Genomic DNA, 21,445 nt, shown 5'->3' on the forward strand with positions numbered 1-21,445 from the left:
GGAATTCCATTGTTGCCTATCAAGCCGTCTTAGTTGCACGACTACAACAGTAGTAGGTATGTAGTGGTCTAATTCCAGGACCACACAATACATATCATATAGCTATATCGCTTCACTAGAAGCGATATAGCTATTTATATGATAGCAGCGTCACGTGGCATCGTTATTATCCAAACGGGCTGAAATGTTTTATTGTCGACTTTGAAAACGAGAAAACTTCGTTAACCAGAATAGTAAATTATGTTAAAATGTATCATTTTTTCATATCTATTACATAAATATATTGAAAAATAGATGAATTAAAATGTAAGAATACTTTATACGTCACGATGTCTTCGATGAAAGGTAGAAGGAAGAGTGTAACGCCTATTATGAAATTAAATCAAATAATTTATTCCGAAATTAAACTTTCTCAGCAATTTTTCCAAGTCACATTTTTATATTACCTATACAGTAATTTCTGCAAAAAGCTACAAACTACTAATTTATTAAGCATTTATAAAACAATAAAGCCTATATATTTCAATATATTTTCTGTTCCCAAACTACAATTAAACACGATCTAATTCTATCATTAAAATAGAAATCATTCTGGCGACACGATAAGCATTTATAAGATTGCCTTATAAAACAATAATGGCTATATGTTTCAATCTATTTTCTGTTCCCAAACTACAATTAAACACGATCCAATACTATCCTTAAAATCATTCTAGATTAGCGTAGTTCATTACATACTAGAGTTGTTGCGATAGCGACAATCTATCGATAGTATAACGTTACGATTATAATTCTTTATGTAGCAAGACGTCTTTTCTCACACTTGTCACTAGGTGGCGCTAGTATCAGATTAGAACGCGCTATGGTTACGTTTACGCCGCAGGATATAGGCTCGACCGAATACATGATAACTGTCTTCATATACGCTAGCGTCCAACTGTCTCCTACGGAACTTTTGGACCTACCGTCTAAATCCACATATCTTAGGCGGTACTAGGCGCGAATTATACACATCACCTAATATTTAAGATCTACTTCCGTGCGTTTAGGGACATTCCATTGGGATTTCCTGGGCCTCGGTCGGCTATTAAATTAGTATAGTATCTATCACATAAGTACAGATTGTTTATACAACATTGGTGAAGGAATAAAGAACATTTAATAATTATCGGTTTTCTTCATCCTCCTCATTGAATTCAGTCACCCTGCGATATTTATTATAGGTATAGCGTTACTATCAAACCAATGGCCTTGAAAATCAGTTTGATATTTTATTTACAAAAACACGTGTAAATTGATACATAAAATCTTAAAACACACAACTCAACATGCCTTACCATAGAACGGCGCGTAAATATAGTTACAGTCCCTGCTAAAGTAAAGAATTTGCATACTATAGTTGGTTTGAAATAACTTAATAGCATACTATAGTTGGTTTGAAATAACTTAATAACTTTATTAATATACACAAGTTGAAACAAGCAATATCTAATTATTAACAAATAACTTTTTGCCGCGGCTTCACCCGCGTGTTTTTATATTTTGTTACCGACTTCTTCATAGTCGTATTCCTCATGGCTGAGGGTCGTGGTTATAACACGGAATGAAACACACGTAACAACTTTCTTGGCATTATTAATAGAGTGGTTTTGCCATTGTCTTCTCCATTTCACACACAAGTTAATAATCAACCAGTTTGCAGGTTCTTACGATGTTTTTCCTTCACCGTAAGCAAGTGGTGGTCGATGAAAACATATATACATGAGTCAGATTGGTATAAAACTCATGTGGCACGAGTAGGATTCGAACCTGGGACCTTCCGGTCCACAGGCGGGGATCTTAACCATTACACTGCCACCGATTCACTTCACGTCACCGACTTACTACCTATATATTAAAGGTCATCATCGACAGTGGAATTATCGATAGACCGACAACACTACGAGACACATTGGGCCCTAATCTGCGGCTTACTAGTTCCATAATCGCTTTCGCCAAGTCTAAGTAGACTCGGCCCCGGGGACAAATAACTGGGGATGATTGATGTCGATGAATAAATTATATGTAGGCAGAATTAATATCGAGTTGGTTAATTGTCAGCTGCTTGTAGACTTCATTACTTGGACTTCTTAAAGATCTTAGACCTTGCGAACACAATAATTTTTTGATGTGTTTTTACAAAATTGTGAATATTTCACCGAGACTACTTAACCGATTTTGATGCCCTACGAACTTAAAAATTCTATAGACCTCGCTCGCTTCGCTCGCTCTATTAATTATAAATGCGAAAGTCTGTCTGTCTGTTCCGCTTTCAAGGCTAAACTGAAAATATACCAAGATGTACTTACGTGTGTCTGGTAGCATAGCTTATGAAATCAGCGCATGACATGAATCTGAAACAAACATTTACTCAGATTAGGCTAAATTATTCTATAAACAAATGCGAAATTATGTTTTTATTGCAACATCAAATGTCAGTAACGTATAATCTACTAGCTGCGGCCCAAGGCTTCGATCCCGTGGGAATTTCGGGATAAAAAGTACCCTACGTCTTATTCCAGATTATATTGTACACGTGTACCAAATTTCATAATAATCGGTAGTAATAAAAGTTACAAACAAACATACGACCTCGGTGGCACTGTGGTAAAGTCCTTGCCACTGAACCGAGAGGTCACGGGTTCGATCCCCTATCGGGTCATGATTGAAAATGATCTTTTTCTGGTAGGGTCTTGGATGTTTATCTATATATATTTGTTATAAAATATAGTATCGTTAAGTTAGTATCCCATAACACAAGTCTCGAACTTACTTTGGGGCTAGCTCAATCTGTATGATTTGTCAGAATATATTTATTTTATTATTGAATACACACACATATCCTCACAAACTTTCGCATTCATACTATTAGTAGGATAGGGTAGACAGATTATTGTATTATTTTTGCATTCTAAACAGCGGGGTATTTTTAGAATAACTATATTTTACCTTAACCATACAAAGATAGTCTCAAGAGCATATCATATCTAAACAGGAGCTCAGCGTCACAGTCTTCCCTTGGTACCCAATCCCGAGAGCCTATTCAATTATAGAATAGTCAGTAGTTTGTAGCTTGTGAGAAATAACTATAAATATAAAAATTGCCGAAAAAAAGTGCCTGTGAAGGTCTAATTTCTGAATGAATAATTTGAATTTGAATTTTGAATTTTTAGAAACAAAATCGTATCCAATAATAAATGATAAAAACGCCGATAAAGCACAAGATGGACCTGCGCACAAAACTATCCTACTAACATCACAAATGAGAAAGTTTGTGAGGATGTGTGTGTATATATGTTTGTTACTTTTTCACGCAAAATCCAGTGGACGGATTGTTATGAAATTTGGTACACGAATAGAATATAATCTGGAATAACACATAGGGTACATTTTAATCTGAAATTCCCACAGGAGCGAAGCCCCGAGGCGCGGCTATCGTAATAAAACAATTGTGTTGTTGACTGATTAGTCAATTTTTGTTATCTCATTATGAGCCAAGCGATGTTTATCATAATAAGGAATTGTATAGAACAAGCGAAAATAGATTGAAATTTGCAAAATTTTTTTATAGACAAACAATCATCGAAAAACTGAATAAAATCTTGTAATTCCTCACGATCAGTATTATTAGAGAAAGACAAAAAATCTATGCAAGTAAACGTGCCAGGATTCGTCGGCAGCACTATAACGACGTTTTTCCACGAGTCTTTCGCTCATGTAGCGCGGACCCCGAGACACTTACACATAGATATGTATAATAACAAATGCACACAGACACAATGCGAGATTAGGCTAGTGCTACATAATATTATAACAGCACAGTTACACGAAATCTTGTATTTCGAAATTCTCAAATTCTAGGGCACTTTTTAGTACGTAAAAACGTCCAGGTTACAGGAAATCTTGTATTTTGAAATTCTCAAATTCTATGGCATTTTTGAAGACGTTAAAATACCAGTGGTAGGTTAGACCACCAGCCACAAAAATACGCGTTAAGCCACACAGAAAAAGTGTTCCAAAAAGACAAACTCACTTCCCATCCCGGAGTAAACACCACTGGGATACACGAGTAGACCCGATTCCAAAAATACACAGCGTGAAGTGACGGACTAATAATATTTTTATTATATTTACCATCCGCTCATGTCCTCTGTCCACTTGTAGAGTATCTTCACAACAAACGAACGATTTACCTATTAAAATACAAACTGAAATAATAAATTATGTTTTTCGAACCGGTCATGACCTGTATTTACTTGTAGAGTATCTTCGCAACGATAACGATTTATCGATTAAAGTACAAATTTACACCATGATGTAATTGTCGGTGTTTGAACGTGTGTAAAAAATAATTCAATTTCCGCAACAAAAGTTACAAAATCTAACGTTAGACTGCTTAAAAAATACATGTACACACAAAACAAAATACATGTACATACAAAATGCAGCGTTCGGCCGGCCTAGCCTCCCCTTTTTCTTCTTGACCCACATACAGGGGGGGGGGGGACTTTGAGTTTATCGAATGTGGCAAACTTTGAAGGTTCTTAATAATTCAACGCTTTCTTAACAACCCGACGGATCACTTTAAAACCAGACGTTTTCAGTCGAACAATACCCTGTAGCGTTTGAAATTTTGCTTTTAACCCGATGTTCAGAAAAAAATTGTTATGTTTTTTATTAGATATATATTTTCTTTTTAATTTAATTAAACGTCTTGAAGTCTAACAAGCGGATATCTGGGAAGTCGCAAGATTTGGGCAAGTTCCATAAGAATTGTACAGTGATAATTACTTCTACTGATAATAAGTAATTATCGAATGTACAGTATTAAAAAGTATTAAATGCTAACCTATATATTCCGCCGCAATGTATGTCATAATACGTCACACGAAGCACTACACAAAAACAGCAATAAACGACACAAGAAAACTGAAATTACCAACTCATTACAAATTAGATTCTCTTGTTGGGCAACACAATGGACCAATGGAAGCCACTTTTTTTTTACATCATAACAACAGGTCGACTGGCACACAATAACAAACATTATACCATAGAGATATAACTGACGTTGACATATGAATTAGACGTACATAGGTATGTACTCCGACCATGGAATTAGTAGATACAAGTACTTACTAAATCCATGACTCCGACGGAGTACCTAGGTACTAATTCAGTCGTGGAATTAGTAGCTACTCCGCAGTACTTATTTAATCCATGAATTCGTGTACAGAACAAGTTGACAGTGACATCTAACTTTTTAATAATATTGACAAGCATAGGTATTTGCATTACACACAGCCAGATACAATGTCCGTATTACAAAACTTGTGCGAAATGTCTCGAATTAATTAAGGAGTAACACTTTCTCACATGATCGTTATGCAAACGCAATTTTGATATTGTTTGCACATATACTAAAAAATTAAACAACTTAATGGACAAAAAGCGAAAATCGAAGTTGTCTTACAAGGAATGTACTAATGATAAAAGACAGCCTACACCAAAACCGCAGCCATTGCAGTCTGAAAACGCAAAGATTATGCCTTCGACGAATAAACAAAGTGAAGTTAGTAGGTACTCTTAAATCCATGATCAAAACTCATCAAATGATAACGTGACAAAGAGAGGTCAAAATATTCCCCTTCAAAACACCTTCAGTATCGGAATTAGTCCTTTCTTATTTGTTTAATGAGAAATGACACGCTGAAGATATGCTGCTCCGGAATCATCCGTAAATAATTACATCGTTAAAAAACAGATGAAAATAAATATTGTGGAACTCGAAATAACGCTCCAAGAAGCCGATACAGAAGTGGAAAAAATATTTTATTGGAATTATTTTTGGATTGGAATTATTATATTATTGGAAAATAGTACACTCCAGAAAATATCAAGTATGTAACGAAACAAAAATTAAGAATTAAAACAAATATGTAAATTTATACCACAAAAAAAAAAGGAAAAACTCAAATTTGCAACTAAATTGGAGAATTGAGTTGGGTGTTGCAGTTTTCAAAATATATTTATAGCCTATATATGTTGCCCAGGCTTAATTACTATATAACAAAAAAGTTTCATTCGAATCCGACCAGTAGTTCCGGAGATAAGCGTGTACAAACAGTCAAACCGACAGAACATACAGACAGATTTCTTTTTCAAATTCTTAATCGATTACTATAACGCCTAATTTTATTTTTATGTAAATATATTCCATGTACAGAATTATATTTCCTACTGTTTTTTTATATGTATTTAAGTACACGTGAAACTCAAATACTATGTTATATAGATTACATGATAAAAATTAATACAAATGATGTTACTTACTTTGATGGTTTGAAATTAAATGAATTTAACATTTATCCCTATTTTTAGACAAATTCCTTGCACGGTACTTGTTATTTATTTACGTAACTTACCCGAAACATTTGAACCAACGACCTTGGGTCAAAAGGCAAACGTCTAAACCACTGGACTGTGGACGTAATATAATTGGCAAAAAGTTATTCCGAACCCCACGAGAGCTAACCAACCCTTCTCCCGGCCAAATGTAATTTTTTTCCATTCATTCATTCATGTAAAAAATTATACTTTAACCAGATGCCGACTAGCGACCTGGAAAATTAATATGGCGACTTTGCAGACTAAACCGATATTTTTATGATATCAATATGTGTAATGTTGCAAGGGAAATAAATAAAATTAATATAAATACGGCCAATTCACGCAGATTGAGCTAGCCCCAAAGCACAGCCCAAAGTAAGTTCGATACTTGTGTTATGGGATACTAACTCAACGATACTATATTTTATAACATACTAACGGTCCGATCCGGCTTCTCTCTCACCTAAGGGTGGTAATCGTAAAAAAAAGACTGGATTAAATATAATTTATATAATTATGTATTTATTTATACACACACAGTGTCACGCCTTACGGCGTAAACAGAACTCAAAGTTGCGAAGAAGTTACTTGTTGGTGTAATGGAGATTCAATAGGTAGCCAATTACCACTAATTGGCTAGCCTATCGCCTATCAGAATAATCTCATAAATATCAATGTTACTTCGATATTTATATCCCTATCCCTTGATTGACTTTTACAATCTGCAAGGGAACGGAGGCCGTCAACACATTCTAACACATTCATTCTATTATATATATTTTCCTTTCATCAGCAGTTGATCACAATCATAATATGTTTCAGTATACCTTTTGACCATGTACTTTATTGTGTACTTACATGTTATATTACTGATAAAAAATTATACATAAATTTATATTTAAAAAATGGTAAGCCCTTCTGGCATAATAGGGACCAACACTGTTTGAATGAGTTTCTTTCGGCATTTCTTCTCAGCAGTGGTCGTTCCGAAATGCTAGTAGTTTGTAGCTTTGGTAAACATCATTTAATTTAGATTATGACGTGAAAAAGTGCCTGTGAAGGCTTAATTTCTGAATAAATGATTTGATTTTGATTTTGATTATGGTTAAGATATGGTTATAAGACCAGTTTGGAAGACCGTACCTATATTATTCGCTTTCCAAAAAACCACAGTTTTTACTCATAATAATGATATCTACGAATATCATTTAATCTCTTCATTGTCAGAAGTTTGTCCAAACTTATCTCAATTTACATAATTTAATCTAAGATGTTTTGTCCGTCTGTCTGTTGACCCCTCGACCTTCAAAGTTCGTTTTAAACAAGATTGGTGTCAATGTCTGGAAATCACTGAATATTTAAAAATATTAGTATAAACTTTGTGAGCGAACAGACATACAGGTGACTTTCTATCTTGTTTAAGAATACTAACGTTATTATCTCGACTGTGACACCCGGAGTCCGCTCGTCTGAAACTTTTCGGACGCTAATTAAACGTCAACAACTGTTCTACGCTGACGAAGTCGTAGATAAACAGCCAGTAGGCCATCAATTGGCACGATTCAATTCAAAACGCCAAATTTCACGCGACCGAATCCACGGTCAAGTTAGTAGTACATAAACAAGTATATAGATTAGACACCTGTTTTCACATAGCAAGTCTCCAGACACCACAGAGTACGTGGTATTTAGAGCCGGCACAGGTGTTGGCCGCGGCATGCATTTAAATCGAACATTACTCTGTATCCGGTCATAACCGCTGCGATCCGGTTACGTGCACCTAATAACGATGCAAGGAAATAGGTTCAAGGTAACCTACCAAGTGGAATTGAAGTAGAATTATTGTAACTGGCAAGAACAAATAGCCGCTATATAAAAGTGACACGTTTTAACCCTTTGCAAGCCACTATTCGTCTACAGACGTTATAACAACTTAACTTCTTTTGTGTCTCGTTTAGTGTCCGTGAAAGGGTTAAAAATCCATTAGACAAGAGAAGAAATAAATAAATAAAAAATTTAAGAAACTTACTTAATTACAATTAAACAACTTAAACTTACAAAATTTAAGACTCCGAAGTTGCTTGCACCTCTCATCCAATAGAAAAGACCTGACGGTTATCAAACGACTGAACAAACATTTTCCAGACATAGTTTAGAATACTCTCGATTAAATTCTCTTTCACATTAAAAAAAAATCATAGTTTATTCAGCCATCAGACACACAGACACGTCAAACATATAACTCCTTTCCTTTTATCGTCGGAGGTTAAATATAAATAAAAGGTGAATATGATGTGTAATATTTTTAATTTTAATCTGTATAGATTAAACATACAAATACAATACAAACATACAAATTCACAAACTCACAAACACTTACCTCTTTATAATAATAGTATTATTATTATAAAGAGGTAAGCGTTTGTGAGTTTGTGAATTTGTATGTTTAAGGTGAGTAATCTCCGAAACTACCGAACCGATTTCAAAAATTCTTTCACCGTTAGAAAGGTACATTATCCAAGATTGATATAGTCTATATTTTATCTCAAAATTACCACGGGAGCGAAGCATCGGGCAACATCTAGTCTATCATAAAATGCGCGCTCGTAGCGGACCTTGAACTTCGATGCTTAGCGGCGGCGGAAGTAACCGGGAAAACGCTCTGAGAGATATCACGCGCGCCCATTGGCAATACAAAGTGATAGTAACCATTACTTATCTGTGTTACACAATTTCGTCCCTTATATTACAGGAATATAAAAGGAAAGAGTTTGCACATGAAAAAAGGTAATAAATATCATTATATCTAATACACTGAGTAATTTATTAGTACCCACAAAACAAGCCTCATCTTCCATCCGTCAGGTTGGCAACCCTCTTCCGTTGCCGCGATGACGCGCCATTGACGTCATTTCCGGCACAATTTAGATTTTGATAAAGTCGTAATACGGAACATGTTTGTTTGAAGAGTATTAAAATGTGATTGATGTCAAAACTTTTTATTTGTCGTACAAAGTTTCACAAAGTAATTTTGGATGTCGTCGTTGTTATAATGAAATCGATTGAGAACGATTGGGTAATATTGTTTTGAAATGGATCTAATATAAAATTGTCTTTTTCGGAATCTAATATAAAATTCTCAGTTGGCAGAAACTTATATTTTACTCTTCAAAATTCACAGAGCATTTCCTAAGATTATCTTAAATGGCAACATGAATCGCGAAGAAAATCTATCAGATACATAATGGATTAAAACATCGCTCTACAGCGATTCTCAAACTTTTTTGAGCGCATTTAAAGTTATAAAATATTGAAACAATTCATTTATGATAGTTTCATAAAAATATTTTCTTTTTACAAATCACGAAGTGGCCTCGCGGCGACCACGATGACTGCAACAGTATTGAAATGTCAACAATCAAGTTAAAATCTTAATGTCCACTGTAATCCCTCAAAATAACAGTGTATTTAAATTAATTATTTATTGCCGAAATAAACAATTATTATTATTATTATTTACCTTCGTCGTTTTTCTCAGCTATAAAAGCTGGTATAGGGATACTAACTATCACGAGCATAAGATAACTATTGGGGATCCAAGATGATCACCCTGCATGAACTATTCTGCATGTGTTCAAAATTGCTTATTATTATTATTAAGGGTGTTATAAGGAAAGTTAACAGTAATAATACATTTACACTTATAACTTGACATATATTACCATAGAACCCAAATGAATCAATGTTCAATATTGTATAAAGTATCTATATATAAAATACTAGATGTTGCCCGGGGCTTCGCTGCCGCGGGAATTTTGAGATAAAATATAGCCTATAGCAATCTTGGATAATGTACCTATCTTTCTAATGGTGAAAGAATTAATTTTTGAAATCGGTTACGTAGTTTCGGGGATTACCCGCCTCAGACATACAACCTCACAAACGCTTACCTCTTTATAATAATAGTATAGACTACATACAATTATTAACTGTTAATACAATTATTAACTGTTAAATAATAAATTACATACTATAGAAAATAAATTACATACTATATAAATAATAAATACATGAATTAAATATCTGTCTACGAGTAATCGCTTGGGCCTGGCAGAAGAGGCAAACCCAATGTCATCAACGATTAAATGCATGCCAATTGCCTGACGACTAGATATGTCAACAACCGTCCGAAGTGAACACGAAAAATTAGGAAAGAGGACCCTGGTCACTCAGCTGAGGAAACGACCCTCAGATGAGACAGAGACAAAATTTATTAACCGTTGCATTGGTTAGATTAGACGAAACTCAAGGCTTAGCAAGACAAACATTGAGAACCTCTGCCCCAAAAGTGCACACAGCCTTTTATTTTGCAAATTGAGCCTACAAGCTACTTATTCTTCGGATAATGGTCTTTATAAAGTTTAAGTTTCACATCCGCACACTCGTTCCAAGTTGAGGAATATAGCTTTATTTTAATAAGGAAATAAGACGGCTTTTTTTTAAATTCTAAAAAAAAAGATTGACGTAATATAGTATTGTATTTTCACATTTTTTGTCTTTTGGCTCCTGTTCGGTATTAACTAATTATTAGTCTAAAAAAACCTGATATTGATATCATCACTGCATAGTATAAAACAAAGTCGCTTACCGCAGCCTGTCCATATGTAAGCTTAAATCTTTAAAACTAAGCAACAGATTTTGAAGCAGGTATTTTTAATAGATAGATTGATTCAAGTGAAAGCTTTAGGATTTATAATCTTTATTCCGTAGCGAAGCCGGGCGGACTGCTATTGGCCTATATTCGCAAATCAAAATTCGACTTATATTATTGCAAAATTATGGCCACGCGCGACGCGCACGGGCATATCGTAAATAGGTTTATTTTACAGCAGAATCACAAGGGTCAGCCCTCGGAGGCTTACGGTAATCTTAGTGGGAGTTCATAAGCAAATCGAGAATACATAAAGCTATCAGAAGTGGGATGAGCCCTCGGGGAGTAGTAAAAGTGAGAAGTGATGTCGCACGCTCGTAAAAATTGATGGTATGAACGAAAATGATGTTGTGATCATGGATTTTGTTTATGTTTTTATTTTAGCACCCAGTGGTGCATGGGCGCTTTTTGGCAAGTGTGATCTTATTATACAGGTAACAAATGCGTGGATACACCTCTTCTACATGATCCTAGCGGACGGAGTACATAAACCCGTCCAGCTGGGATCAAAATGTCCCAGGTTCGAATCCTACTCGCGCGACATGAGTTTGTATCCTATCTGACTCATGTATAATATTTTTTATAAACCACCACTTGCTCCCGGTAAAACATGGTGAGGAAACCTGCAAAGACAGTTTCGTTTATTAGTGTGTATGCAACTGGAAGGCATTAATACCAATGTTGCCGAAGGTAGTGCAACGAGAAGAAGAATTAGTTTCGGGGCTCTGACGATATATGACTAAAATAACAACAAAACGACAACGCACATAAAACAATAACATATAACAGTGAGCGGTATGTTGATTAGTTAAGAATACATACTACTATATAATGGAAATACTGTACGTCGGCATGAAACGGAAAGGGATCAAATAATTCGGCCGAACTAGCATAGTCTCGATAGCTCAGTTGTTAAGAGCACTACCACAGATAGTCAGGGGCTTGGGTTCAATTCCCGCTCGACTCCATAATCTCATAATTGTTTTCTAAACGTAAAAAATATACATTCGAACATACAGCCTCATTTGAAAATCTGTTTTTAAAAAGGAACATGTATACAAATAAACTCGTCACACACACCACTTATTTATCCATCGCCGAGTAAAACAACCCTCCAGTTTCGCCGCGGTCGGCTAAATAGGTCAGTGTATTTCGCGACGTACAGACGACAGATGTAGATGTCACTTGTAGCAGACAGCATTGTTGAGGGAATTGATTAAGGGAATTGTACACGAGACCTCACTGTTTGATGTTGACTCTTACCAGCATTTGTTTTTAACAAGCAAACTTTTGAACATTAATGAAGTACATATTGTTTTTGCAAAATTGGCGAAGGAATAAACAAATTAATGATCACCGGTGGTATTCTTCGTCTTCCTCATTGAATTCAGCAAACCTGCTTGCTACACAGCGGGTTACTGGTATCAAACGCAAAATCTCCTAAAGACTACTTAGGTACGTCAAAACAAGTACTTTTATTCTACGACTTTTCGTGATTCATTTTTGTTTTTTTTTCATATAAAAAAATATAATCTATTTTGCAATTCTACACATCTTAAAGTCTATGTAATATCCAAGCAACACGAGACAGTACAGTAGCGTTATGGAACATACAGTTATTGTTTTGTAGAAACGACATTAAAACTAAAAAAGGAGACTTTTTGTATTTATTACGTTTATACAAAAGTCGTAGTACAAAAGATTTAGTTAGTCTTCATGTACCTTATGCGCCTTTGGAAGGTTATGCGTTAGATACCAGTATTGATTGTATTTTTATAATTTATATTTTAATTTTAATTCTATAATTTATTCCTTTAATTCGTTTTGGTGTTGTAAATATACATACATATTCCTATATACTACATAATATAAATAAATAATAAATAAATATATTAGGACAAATCACACAGATTGAGCTAGCCCCAAAGTAAGTTCTAGACTTGTGTTATGGGCTACTAACTCAACGATACTATATTTTATAACAAATACATATTAGATAAACATCCAAGATGGCCCGGGGCCAATCAGAAAAAGATCATTTTCCATCATGACCCCATCGGGGATCGAACCCGGGACCTCTCGGTTCAGAGGCAAGCACTTTACAACCTGCGCCACCGAGATATGAGTTTTTATACCGAATATACGTATAAAAACTCATGTGGCACTAGTACGTTCTGCACCTGGAACCTTTCGGTTTTGAGACTCGGAGTCTTAACCGACACCCCCACCGCTTCGTAAACAATAAATTGTCTTAAACTATTACAACAGATTAAGTTTTAAATTTAGTTTTTAATTTAGGTATGGTACCCGCAGAAAACCGGCGTCATGGCCCAGCCACGACACATGCTGGGTGGGGGCCACTTCGGTGCATGTTTTAATTCCGGATTGTATTGCCAACTTAGTTTTAATTGTCATTGTGTACCAAATAAACTATTTTTCTTTCTTTCTTTCAGATAGAACAAGATTCTTTCACGAAGCTTCTCAAAATAATACACTTAGCAAATTAAGACATTTAAAAAGAAGAAAATTGACGGAGAAAAGTGTTTATAGTCAGATGTGCAAAGTTTACCGAATTAAGAAAGTATTCCAACTTAATTTGGCATTTATGTAAAGTTATTATCATGTCTGAAATAATTAAAACTCATCAACGCCTCTCCTGATTCGCTTTCATAAATTATTTTGAGTTGAATTTAGAGCTAAGAGTTAGATTTGATATATATATATATATATATATATATATATATATATATATATATATATGTATATTATACATTGCTATATAATATAAAAGTTTAGTTTATTCAATTTTATTATATTTAAAAAGGGTATGTTGCTAGATTATCTATACTTATAAAGATAAATATAAAGATAAAAAAATGTATTTTTGGTTATAATGAAAAACTCACAAATTACTTGACCGATTTTGATGAAATTTAGCACAGAGACAGACGAAACCTTCAGGAATAATATAGGCTACTTTTATAATATGATTTTATACGAGCGGAGCCGGGACTAGCCTCTAGTTACTTATAAAAAGAACAAAATATTTTTGGGATTAAAATACGTTCTTGTTTATCATGTCTTGTTCTTGTAAATGTTCTTGTTCTTATATTATTTTTCATATCTTAACTACATATTAGTATATTAACGGACGGAATTTTTATTTAATGTTGCTCACGTTTCCTAGGTCACATCACCTAGGTCGCAGCCGCCGTGGTCGCAACCAGATATTCATATCTTACAAGATACTAGAATACATTTTACCACCATAAAGATAGTACCTCACACCTCCTTTGGTACATATAACATCTTCGAAAATTCAAAGTCATTCAATTGTTCGATCATAGAAAATTTTAATCATATTTTTCCTCGTAAATCTACGAATACGATACATTGTAATGTGTTTGTGAAACATGCATGGTAGGTAGATAACAGATAATGAAAAACTGGTTGTCACGTCTTATCAAGACGTCAAAAGGATGGCAAAACAGGCGGAAAATATATGTAAGAATGTTTGTATCATACACTTAATAGATTTTCACATCCATACAAAATATTTATTACTTTTCTCGAACACATTTTATTTTTGTATCACGATTTTTGATGTTCTGTCTTTATGCACGTAAATCCATAGTAAATGGAGTAATATGATCTTTATGTCAAAAATTCTACTCTACTAATATTATAAATGCCAAAGTTTATGAGGATGTATGTTAAGTTTGTTATCTTTCACGCAAAATCTACTGGACGGATTGTTATGGAATTTGGTACACGAATAGAATATAACCTGAAATAGTAAATAGGGTACATTTTATTCCAAAACTCCCCGGGGCGCGGCTAGTATAATAATAAATAAGAATGCTCTGTAAGAAAAATTCCCAAAGACTTAGTTTTAACCTTAAACAATCGAGGCGCAAAACGACAGACTAAAAATCGGCAAAATAAAATTACTAATGGAATTTAACCTGTAAATGCCGGTTTAAGCCGGTACAAGCCCTCGCACAACTCATTAAGAACTTAACATAAGTACGTAATCAAAGACTAAGAGAGGTTGACTTGACATCCAGACTATAGGTAATTACGACCACCGCACAAAGGGAATCCAGTGCGAACCGGAATATACTAGTTTATAAACAGAACAACCAGTATATTGAGACCCGCGATCGCGGATTTTACCAAACACATTTAATAAAGTAATAGGTCTTGTTAGAGTGGTCGTCTTGGAATGGATATTGTATAGGTTGTTTTGGGCGCTGTGATTGATAAATTAACTGTATTACTGATGATGTATTGAAATGAATGTGCCTTTAATGATTCTATTGTGGCTGGATGATATTTACGCGCTAAAAGGCTAACCCTTTTAGTGTACAACGTCAAGAAATTTGGCTTAATGCCTCTCGTAGCTCATATCAAGTATCTGTCACGGATTTTTGTTATTTACATTTTTTTATTATAAATAAATATATATTTATTTAAACATCGTTAATACAAGACATTAGCGATTTCAGCAAAAAAAAAACAAAATAGTCAACTTTTGCCTTAGTAAATTAAATTAAAAAAAAAAACAACAAAAATATTTTCCTTAGCTGGCAACATTATGAAAAATTAAGCTTTCCCATTGTTTACCGAAGTAAATATAACAGGTGTTTATAGAAAGATATAGATTTATCTGAAGTTAGACGCAGATGCATAATTCATTCAGGTGAAGTTGTCAGTACTGTTTGGTTCACTGAAATTGAAATCATATTTGTCAAATAGAAGTGGTGCATTGTTTTGTTGCCGCCTACCATATGTCTTATGTGACCATGGCACAAACTAACAAAAACGACAAGCCCCCTATAACTTCAGCTGTTGCATCGATTGAATCTCTAACGTACCTTTTTTTTCGACGTTTCGATTATAAGTTTCCCTTCGAAACTAAAAATTCTGTTGAACTATTTACGCGATACCGACACGTTAACAAAAATTGCAAAACGATTGAATTTAAGATTGGGGAGAAGGCAGCGCAACGTTATACAAACATAGATATGTATCCATTTACGTATAGCCTGTGCTGTATGTCTGTCCATCAGCTGTATGTCACATCTACTTTAACCAAAACTATTAGGACGAGACAGTTGTTGAGACTACGTTATAACTAAATACATTCTGTGAACCGCTCTACGATTCTCAGAAGCATACCTAACGTAGTACTATATTGAAAACAAGAGTGAGTCACGTGATTAATAAAATTTGACTTTACATAATCAAATATACACACATTAACTCGGATATACAAATTTAAATATCTACTTTTTACAAGAGAGAAGAGATATACCCAGCCGTGGGATATAAAGTCCTGCCGATGGTGAAACATCAACTTATGTTTTTAGGGAATATATCAGATAACACTTCTCTGTACTTTGTTATTCTAATTTTCGCTAGAGGAGTGGCTTATCTGTGAAGAAACATTAATTTAAGGGGTCCGTTTCAACTTAAGGGGGAGTTCGTAGTTTATTTGTTACATTGTTTAGAATGGTTGAGATGGAATTCGGGCGATGTGGCTGGCTTTCGACTGCAGCATTGGACGGGAATTTACGTTGATTATTTACGAAAATATTTCGAGTACTACCACTAGTACTATTATTGGTACTACTGATACCAAATTGCCCCATTTATTTAATCGTACCCACGTAAAGAGTTAATTGTGTCATTAAAATACTGGATACGAGTATATTAATACATTCGTTTTACTGTTTATTCGACTGTGATACACAAAATGAAGTGAAATGAATGTAATGATCTAAATATCGGGTAGAAAATGCGAAATCGCATTCTACTCTGTCTGGAAATACTCATACTAATTTCTTTCCGAAGTAAATTTTAACAATAGAACCAATACCAACTAGCCAATTTCTAAGATCTCTTAAATAATGAAACATTTAAAAAAAAAGTAAATAAAAACATGCTGCGATTTTGTGCTTTTATGATTAGTTTCTAATCAGCCAGTGTGAATTTTAAAAAATATTACTTCTTAAAAATTTTAAATGGACAATTAATTCATAATTTATCGGTTTGACGACCTCGCTGGCGCAGTGATAAAGTTCTTGTCGGTCGGGTCATGATGGATAATGATCTTTTTCTGATTGACCCGGGTCTTAGATGTTTATCTATATATGTATTTGTTATAAAATATAGTATCTGATTAATACAAGTCTGATTAAGTCACTGTGTGATTTGTACTCATATATATTTTTTTTGCTTGCTGTACCGAAATTAAAATCTTAGTTTTATTTTCTCAACAGGTTGTACCTATTTTAAAAAATCAATTTTTACCTTCCTTATATACTCAATGAAAAGTAGAGGTTAGACCGAATGAAAGTCATAAATCCCTACACGGGTAACTACCTTATATGAGAATTGATTCGTTTGGTACCTTGTTTAATAAACTACTACTTTATACGACTAAAAGTAAAGAGATATAAAAATTTTTCAAATTCAAATTCAAATTCAAAAACTTTATTGTAAAACATAGGTAGGTGTTACAGATATAAGTCACATGTTTTTAGTATCACTATGTTTTATCCGAGAGCGGATGTACAATAATTAATTAATTATAAAAATATTATTTCCTTGTGTGGCATGCATCAAGATTATATGTTTAATTATATTTCACGAGTCATCATTATTAAATTATTAGAGTCAAAAAACCTTTTAATTGTAAATAAAATTAAACTATAAGTACTGTAAGTTTGTCAATCGCCATGCAAAATAAAAACAAAATAACAAGAAAGTAATTAAAATTAAAATAATTATTTATAATTGTCATATTAGGTAGGTATATATCATAAATTGTCATTTAAAAATTCATTTATTGTATAATAGCATTTATCTAATAAAAAAAGTTTCAATGTTTTCTTAAACTTCAAAAAATTAAGATCTTTAAAACTCTCTGGCAATTTATTATATATAACAGGGGCCATGCCAAATACACTGTTTCTTAATAACGCCGTATTGTGACCACCAACTACCAGTTTGTGTACATATTGTGGCCTAACACGGTCCTTTCTTTTTCTCGTGTCCCTTATTTTCTTAAATAAGTGCGGATTTAATTTTACAAATATACATATTTCAAATATATAAATACAAGGAAATGTTAGTAATTTAAGGGATTTGAAATATGGCACACAGCTATCTTGAGTTTTTAAAGCGCACATTGATCGCACACATCTTTTTTGTGCTTTAAAAATGATGTCTTTATCCCTTGAATTACCCCAAAATATTATCCCATATCGCAATATCGGCATGACTAAGCCGTGATAAGCTACAACACACGCCTCTAATTTTATTTTTTTCTGAAGCTGAAAAAGAGCGTACGCACATTTATTTAATTTGTTGCAAACATTATCGGTATGACCATTCCATGTTAGTTTGTTGTCAATTGTTAGCCCTAGAAATTTGGTTGTCATGACTTCATCAACCTGTTCTCCATTATAATGAATAGTTAAGTTTTGTACTGTCTTTCTTTGAGCGAATTGCATCAATTTAGATTTCTTCATATTAATTTTCAAATTATTTATCTCAAGCCATTCTACTATATCACGTAATACATTAGTTATATCGGTTTCATATTCCTTTGGGTCATTACATTTTATTACAGCTGTACTGTCATCAGCGAACAATACCATGTGTTGTCTAACATGTTTGGGCAGATCGTTAATGTATATTAAAAATAACAGTGGCCCTAACACACTGCCCTGCGGAACTCCAAATTTATTGATACGATGGTCCGATAAATAAGTTTGTTCTTGATTAGTTACAGTGCAGATACGGTTTATCTCAACGTGCTGACCACGGCTATCTAAATAAGATGATATAAGATTCAGTACATTCCCTCTTATTCCATATGCGTGCAGCTTATTTATTAATCGCTTATGGTTAACAAAATCAAACGCCTGAGTCATGTCTGTATACAGTGCACATACCGCGGTTCTATTATCTACATTATGCATTACAATGTCAAGTAATTTATATATTGCCATGTCGATAGTTCTACTTTTCCTAAATCCCATTTGTTCGTCACATAGTAAATTGTATTTTGTCAGATATTTATAAAGAGCATCATAAAGATATTTTTCAAATATTTTTGTGAATATAGATCCCAATGCTACGGGTCTGAAATTGGACATATTGAGTTTGCTTTCTTTTTTATGCACTGGCTTGATAACTATTGTTTTTAGTGTTTCAGGAAAGATACCAGCATCTATGCACATATTTATTATATAACTCAGATGCTGAGCTATCTCTTCTTTTACAAACTTGACTACTTTAGTACATATACCGTCGAGTCCAGTACTATTTTTATTTTTCAAAGTCGTAATAATACGTATGACGTCTTCAGGTGATATGGGTTGTAGGAACATGGATTGTGACTGTGTTTGAATATCAACTTTGTTATTCAAATTTTTTGATAAATATTCAATTTTATTGATGAAGTGTGAGTTAAAAGCATCTGCAATTTTTTTAGGGTCCGTAATAATACTACCATCTTTTTCAACTCTTGTAATATAGTTTCTAGTATATTCTCTTTTATTTATTATTTGCCATGTTGCTTTGGACTTATTTTCGGCTTGATGAATATAATGTGAGTTTTGCGCCTTTTGAGTTAAGTTTACGATTTTCTTTAATTTTTTACTGTAATTTTTAAAGTTAATTTTATTTTCATATGATGCATTTTTTCTATATTTCCAAAGAAGAGCTCTTTTGCTTTTACAGCATTTTTTTATTCCTTTTGAGACCCATTTATTTTTATTAATGTTTCTTACAGTTACTATTTTTACCGGAAAACAAAGATTATACAACATTTGGAAATTTTCTAGAAAATATTTAGTAGCCAAATTTGGATCCTCTGTGTCGTAAACACCCGAAAAGCCAAATTCCTTTACATATTTTTTAAAAATACTTAAATTGTCTGAACCTAAATCACGTTTTTTTACCCGCCAATACTTTACAACATTTACTTTCTTGACCGGGATTTCTATTATTTGAGCCGTGTGGTCAGACAAACCGAATTCTAGCACATAAGTTTTGCTTATACCTTCCATATTGTGAGCAAAATTGTCTATACATGTTTTACTGCTCAATCTAGTCGGTATTCTGATTTGTAATGTCAAATTATAACCCCTAAGGAAGTACTCAAAATCCAAAGCTAAAGTACATCGTTTTAAGATATTAATGTTAAAGTCTCCGCATATTACAACTTTCTTGTTTGAATGTGCACATAATATTTTTAAGATAATATCCAATTTATCATAAAAAGTATCGTAATCCTTAGAAGTGGATGGTCTATAGACGCACAATATTATTAATTTAAATTCTGTCAACTCTACTGCACAACATTCTATAACTCCATTAACACAATGTTTTGATATACGAATTTCTTTATATTTATATATTTTTTTCACTAAGATACATGCACCTCCACGACTTTCACTAGACCTCGAATAACATGCTGCAAGACAAAAATTTTGGATATACAAATTGTCTTCATTTCCCGATTTAATAAAATGTTCAGATACACAAATAATGTCAATGTCAATTCTATTACATAATAATTCTTCCATGTGTATAACAAGTAAGTCAGACTTATTCACTAAACCTGCAATGTTTTGATGTATTATAACTAATTTCGAATCACAGAAAAAACTGATCGTTTGTGTTTAAATTATTGATTGACAAGAATTTATCACATTCCCTATTATTATACTCGATGTCTTGAATTAGATTTTCCAAGTCTTTAAATATCCTCTTCATCCCGTAGTAATTTATAGTCCCGTACTGTCTTGAGAACATGTCATATTCAAATGATAAATTCAAATTTGTGTCTAGTAGATATACATAATTATGTGTATGGTTATCCAAATATAGTAAATTATTGAAGCATTCCAGTCTCCAATTAAAAATGTCTGTATTGTCAGCACATTTAAATATTGGCAGACATAATATTATATTTGTATGAGTAATTGCTGATAATGTTTCCCTCAGCATTAAAACTAAATCAAAATAGTTGTTTGTTTTTTTAAAGTCTTCTTGACCAATAAAAATAATGCAACAATCATCCTTTGTAAAATCTTTAAGTTTCACATCTATGTTTTTTATGAGCTGGCCTATCCCACACTTAGGGTACAAGTAATGACATATTTCTGAGTTACTAAAAGAATTTTTTGCTATCTCTAGCATTTTAATATCATTATTACTGCTTATCATGCATAATTTCATCTTCTTTTCTGATTCACTCTGTATTGATATATTTTGAACTATATTTTG

The 21,445-nt window shown here is 33.4% G+C and overlaps 1 protein-coding gene across 12 annotated transcripts in view; it reads right to left on the reverse strand.

Annotated features, from left to right (window-relative positions):
* Nucleotides 1–21,445, reverse strand: part of mmd (mind-meld) — a 486,484-nt gene that overhangs the window by 388,577 nt on the left and 76,462 nt on the right. For 10 of the 12 annotated variants that reach the window (XM_053770021.2, XM_053770023.2, XM_053770013.2 and 7 more), the window contains one exon: nucleotides 2,349–2,393. In XM_053770021.2, coding sequence (XP_053625996.1) covers nucleotides 2,349–2,364 — 16 coding nt within the window. In that variant the 5' untranslated portion in view covers nucleotides 2,365–2,393. Of the gene's footprint in view, nucleotides 1–2,348; nucleotides 2,394–4,173; nucleotides 4,233–4,888; nucleotides 5,062–21,445 lie in introns of those variants that run through there. The other 2 variants (XM_053770016.2, XM_053770015.2) reach the window with 2 other exon arrangements.

The sequence above is a fragment of the Plodia interpunctella genome, chromosome 3 (genome assembly GCF_027563975.2).
Source record: "Plodia interpunctella isolate USDA-ARS_2022_Savannah chromosome 3, ilPloInte3.2, whole genome shotgun sequence".
In the NCBI taxonomy this organism is placed as follows: Eukaryota; Metazoa; Arthropoda; class Insecta; order Lepidoptera; family Pyralidae; genus Plodia; species Plodia interpunctella.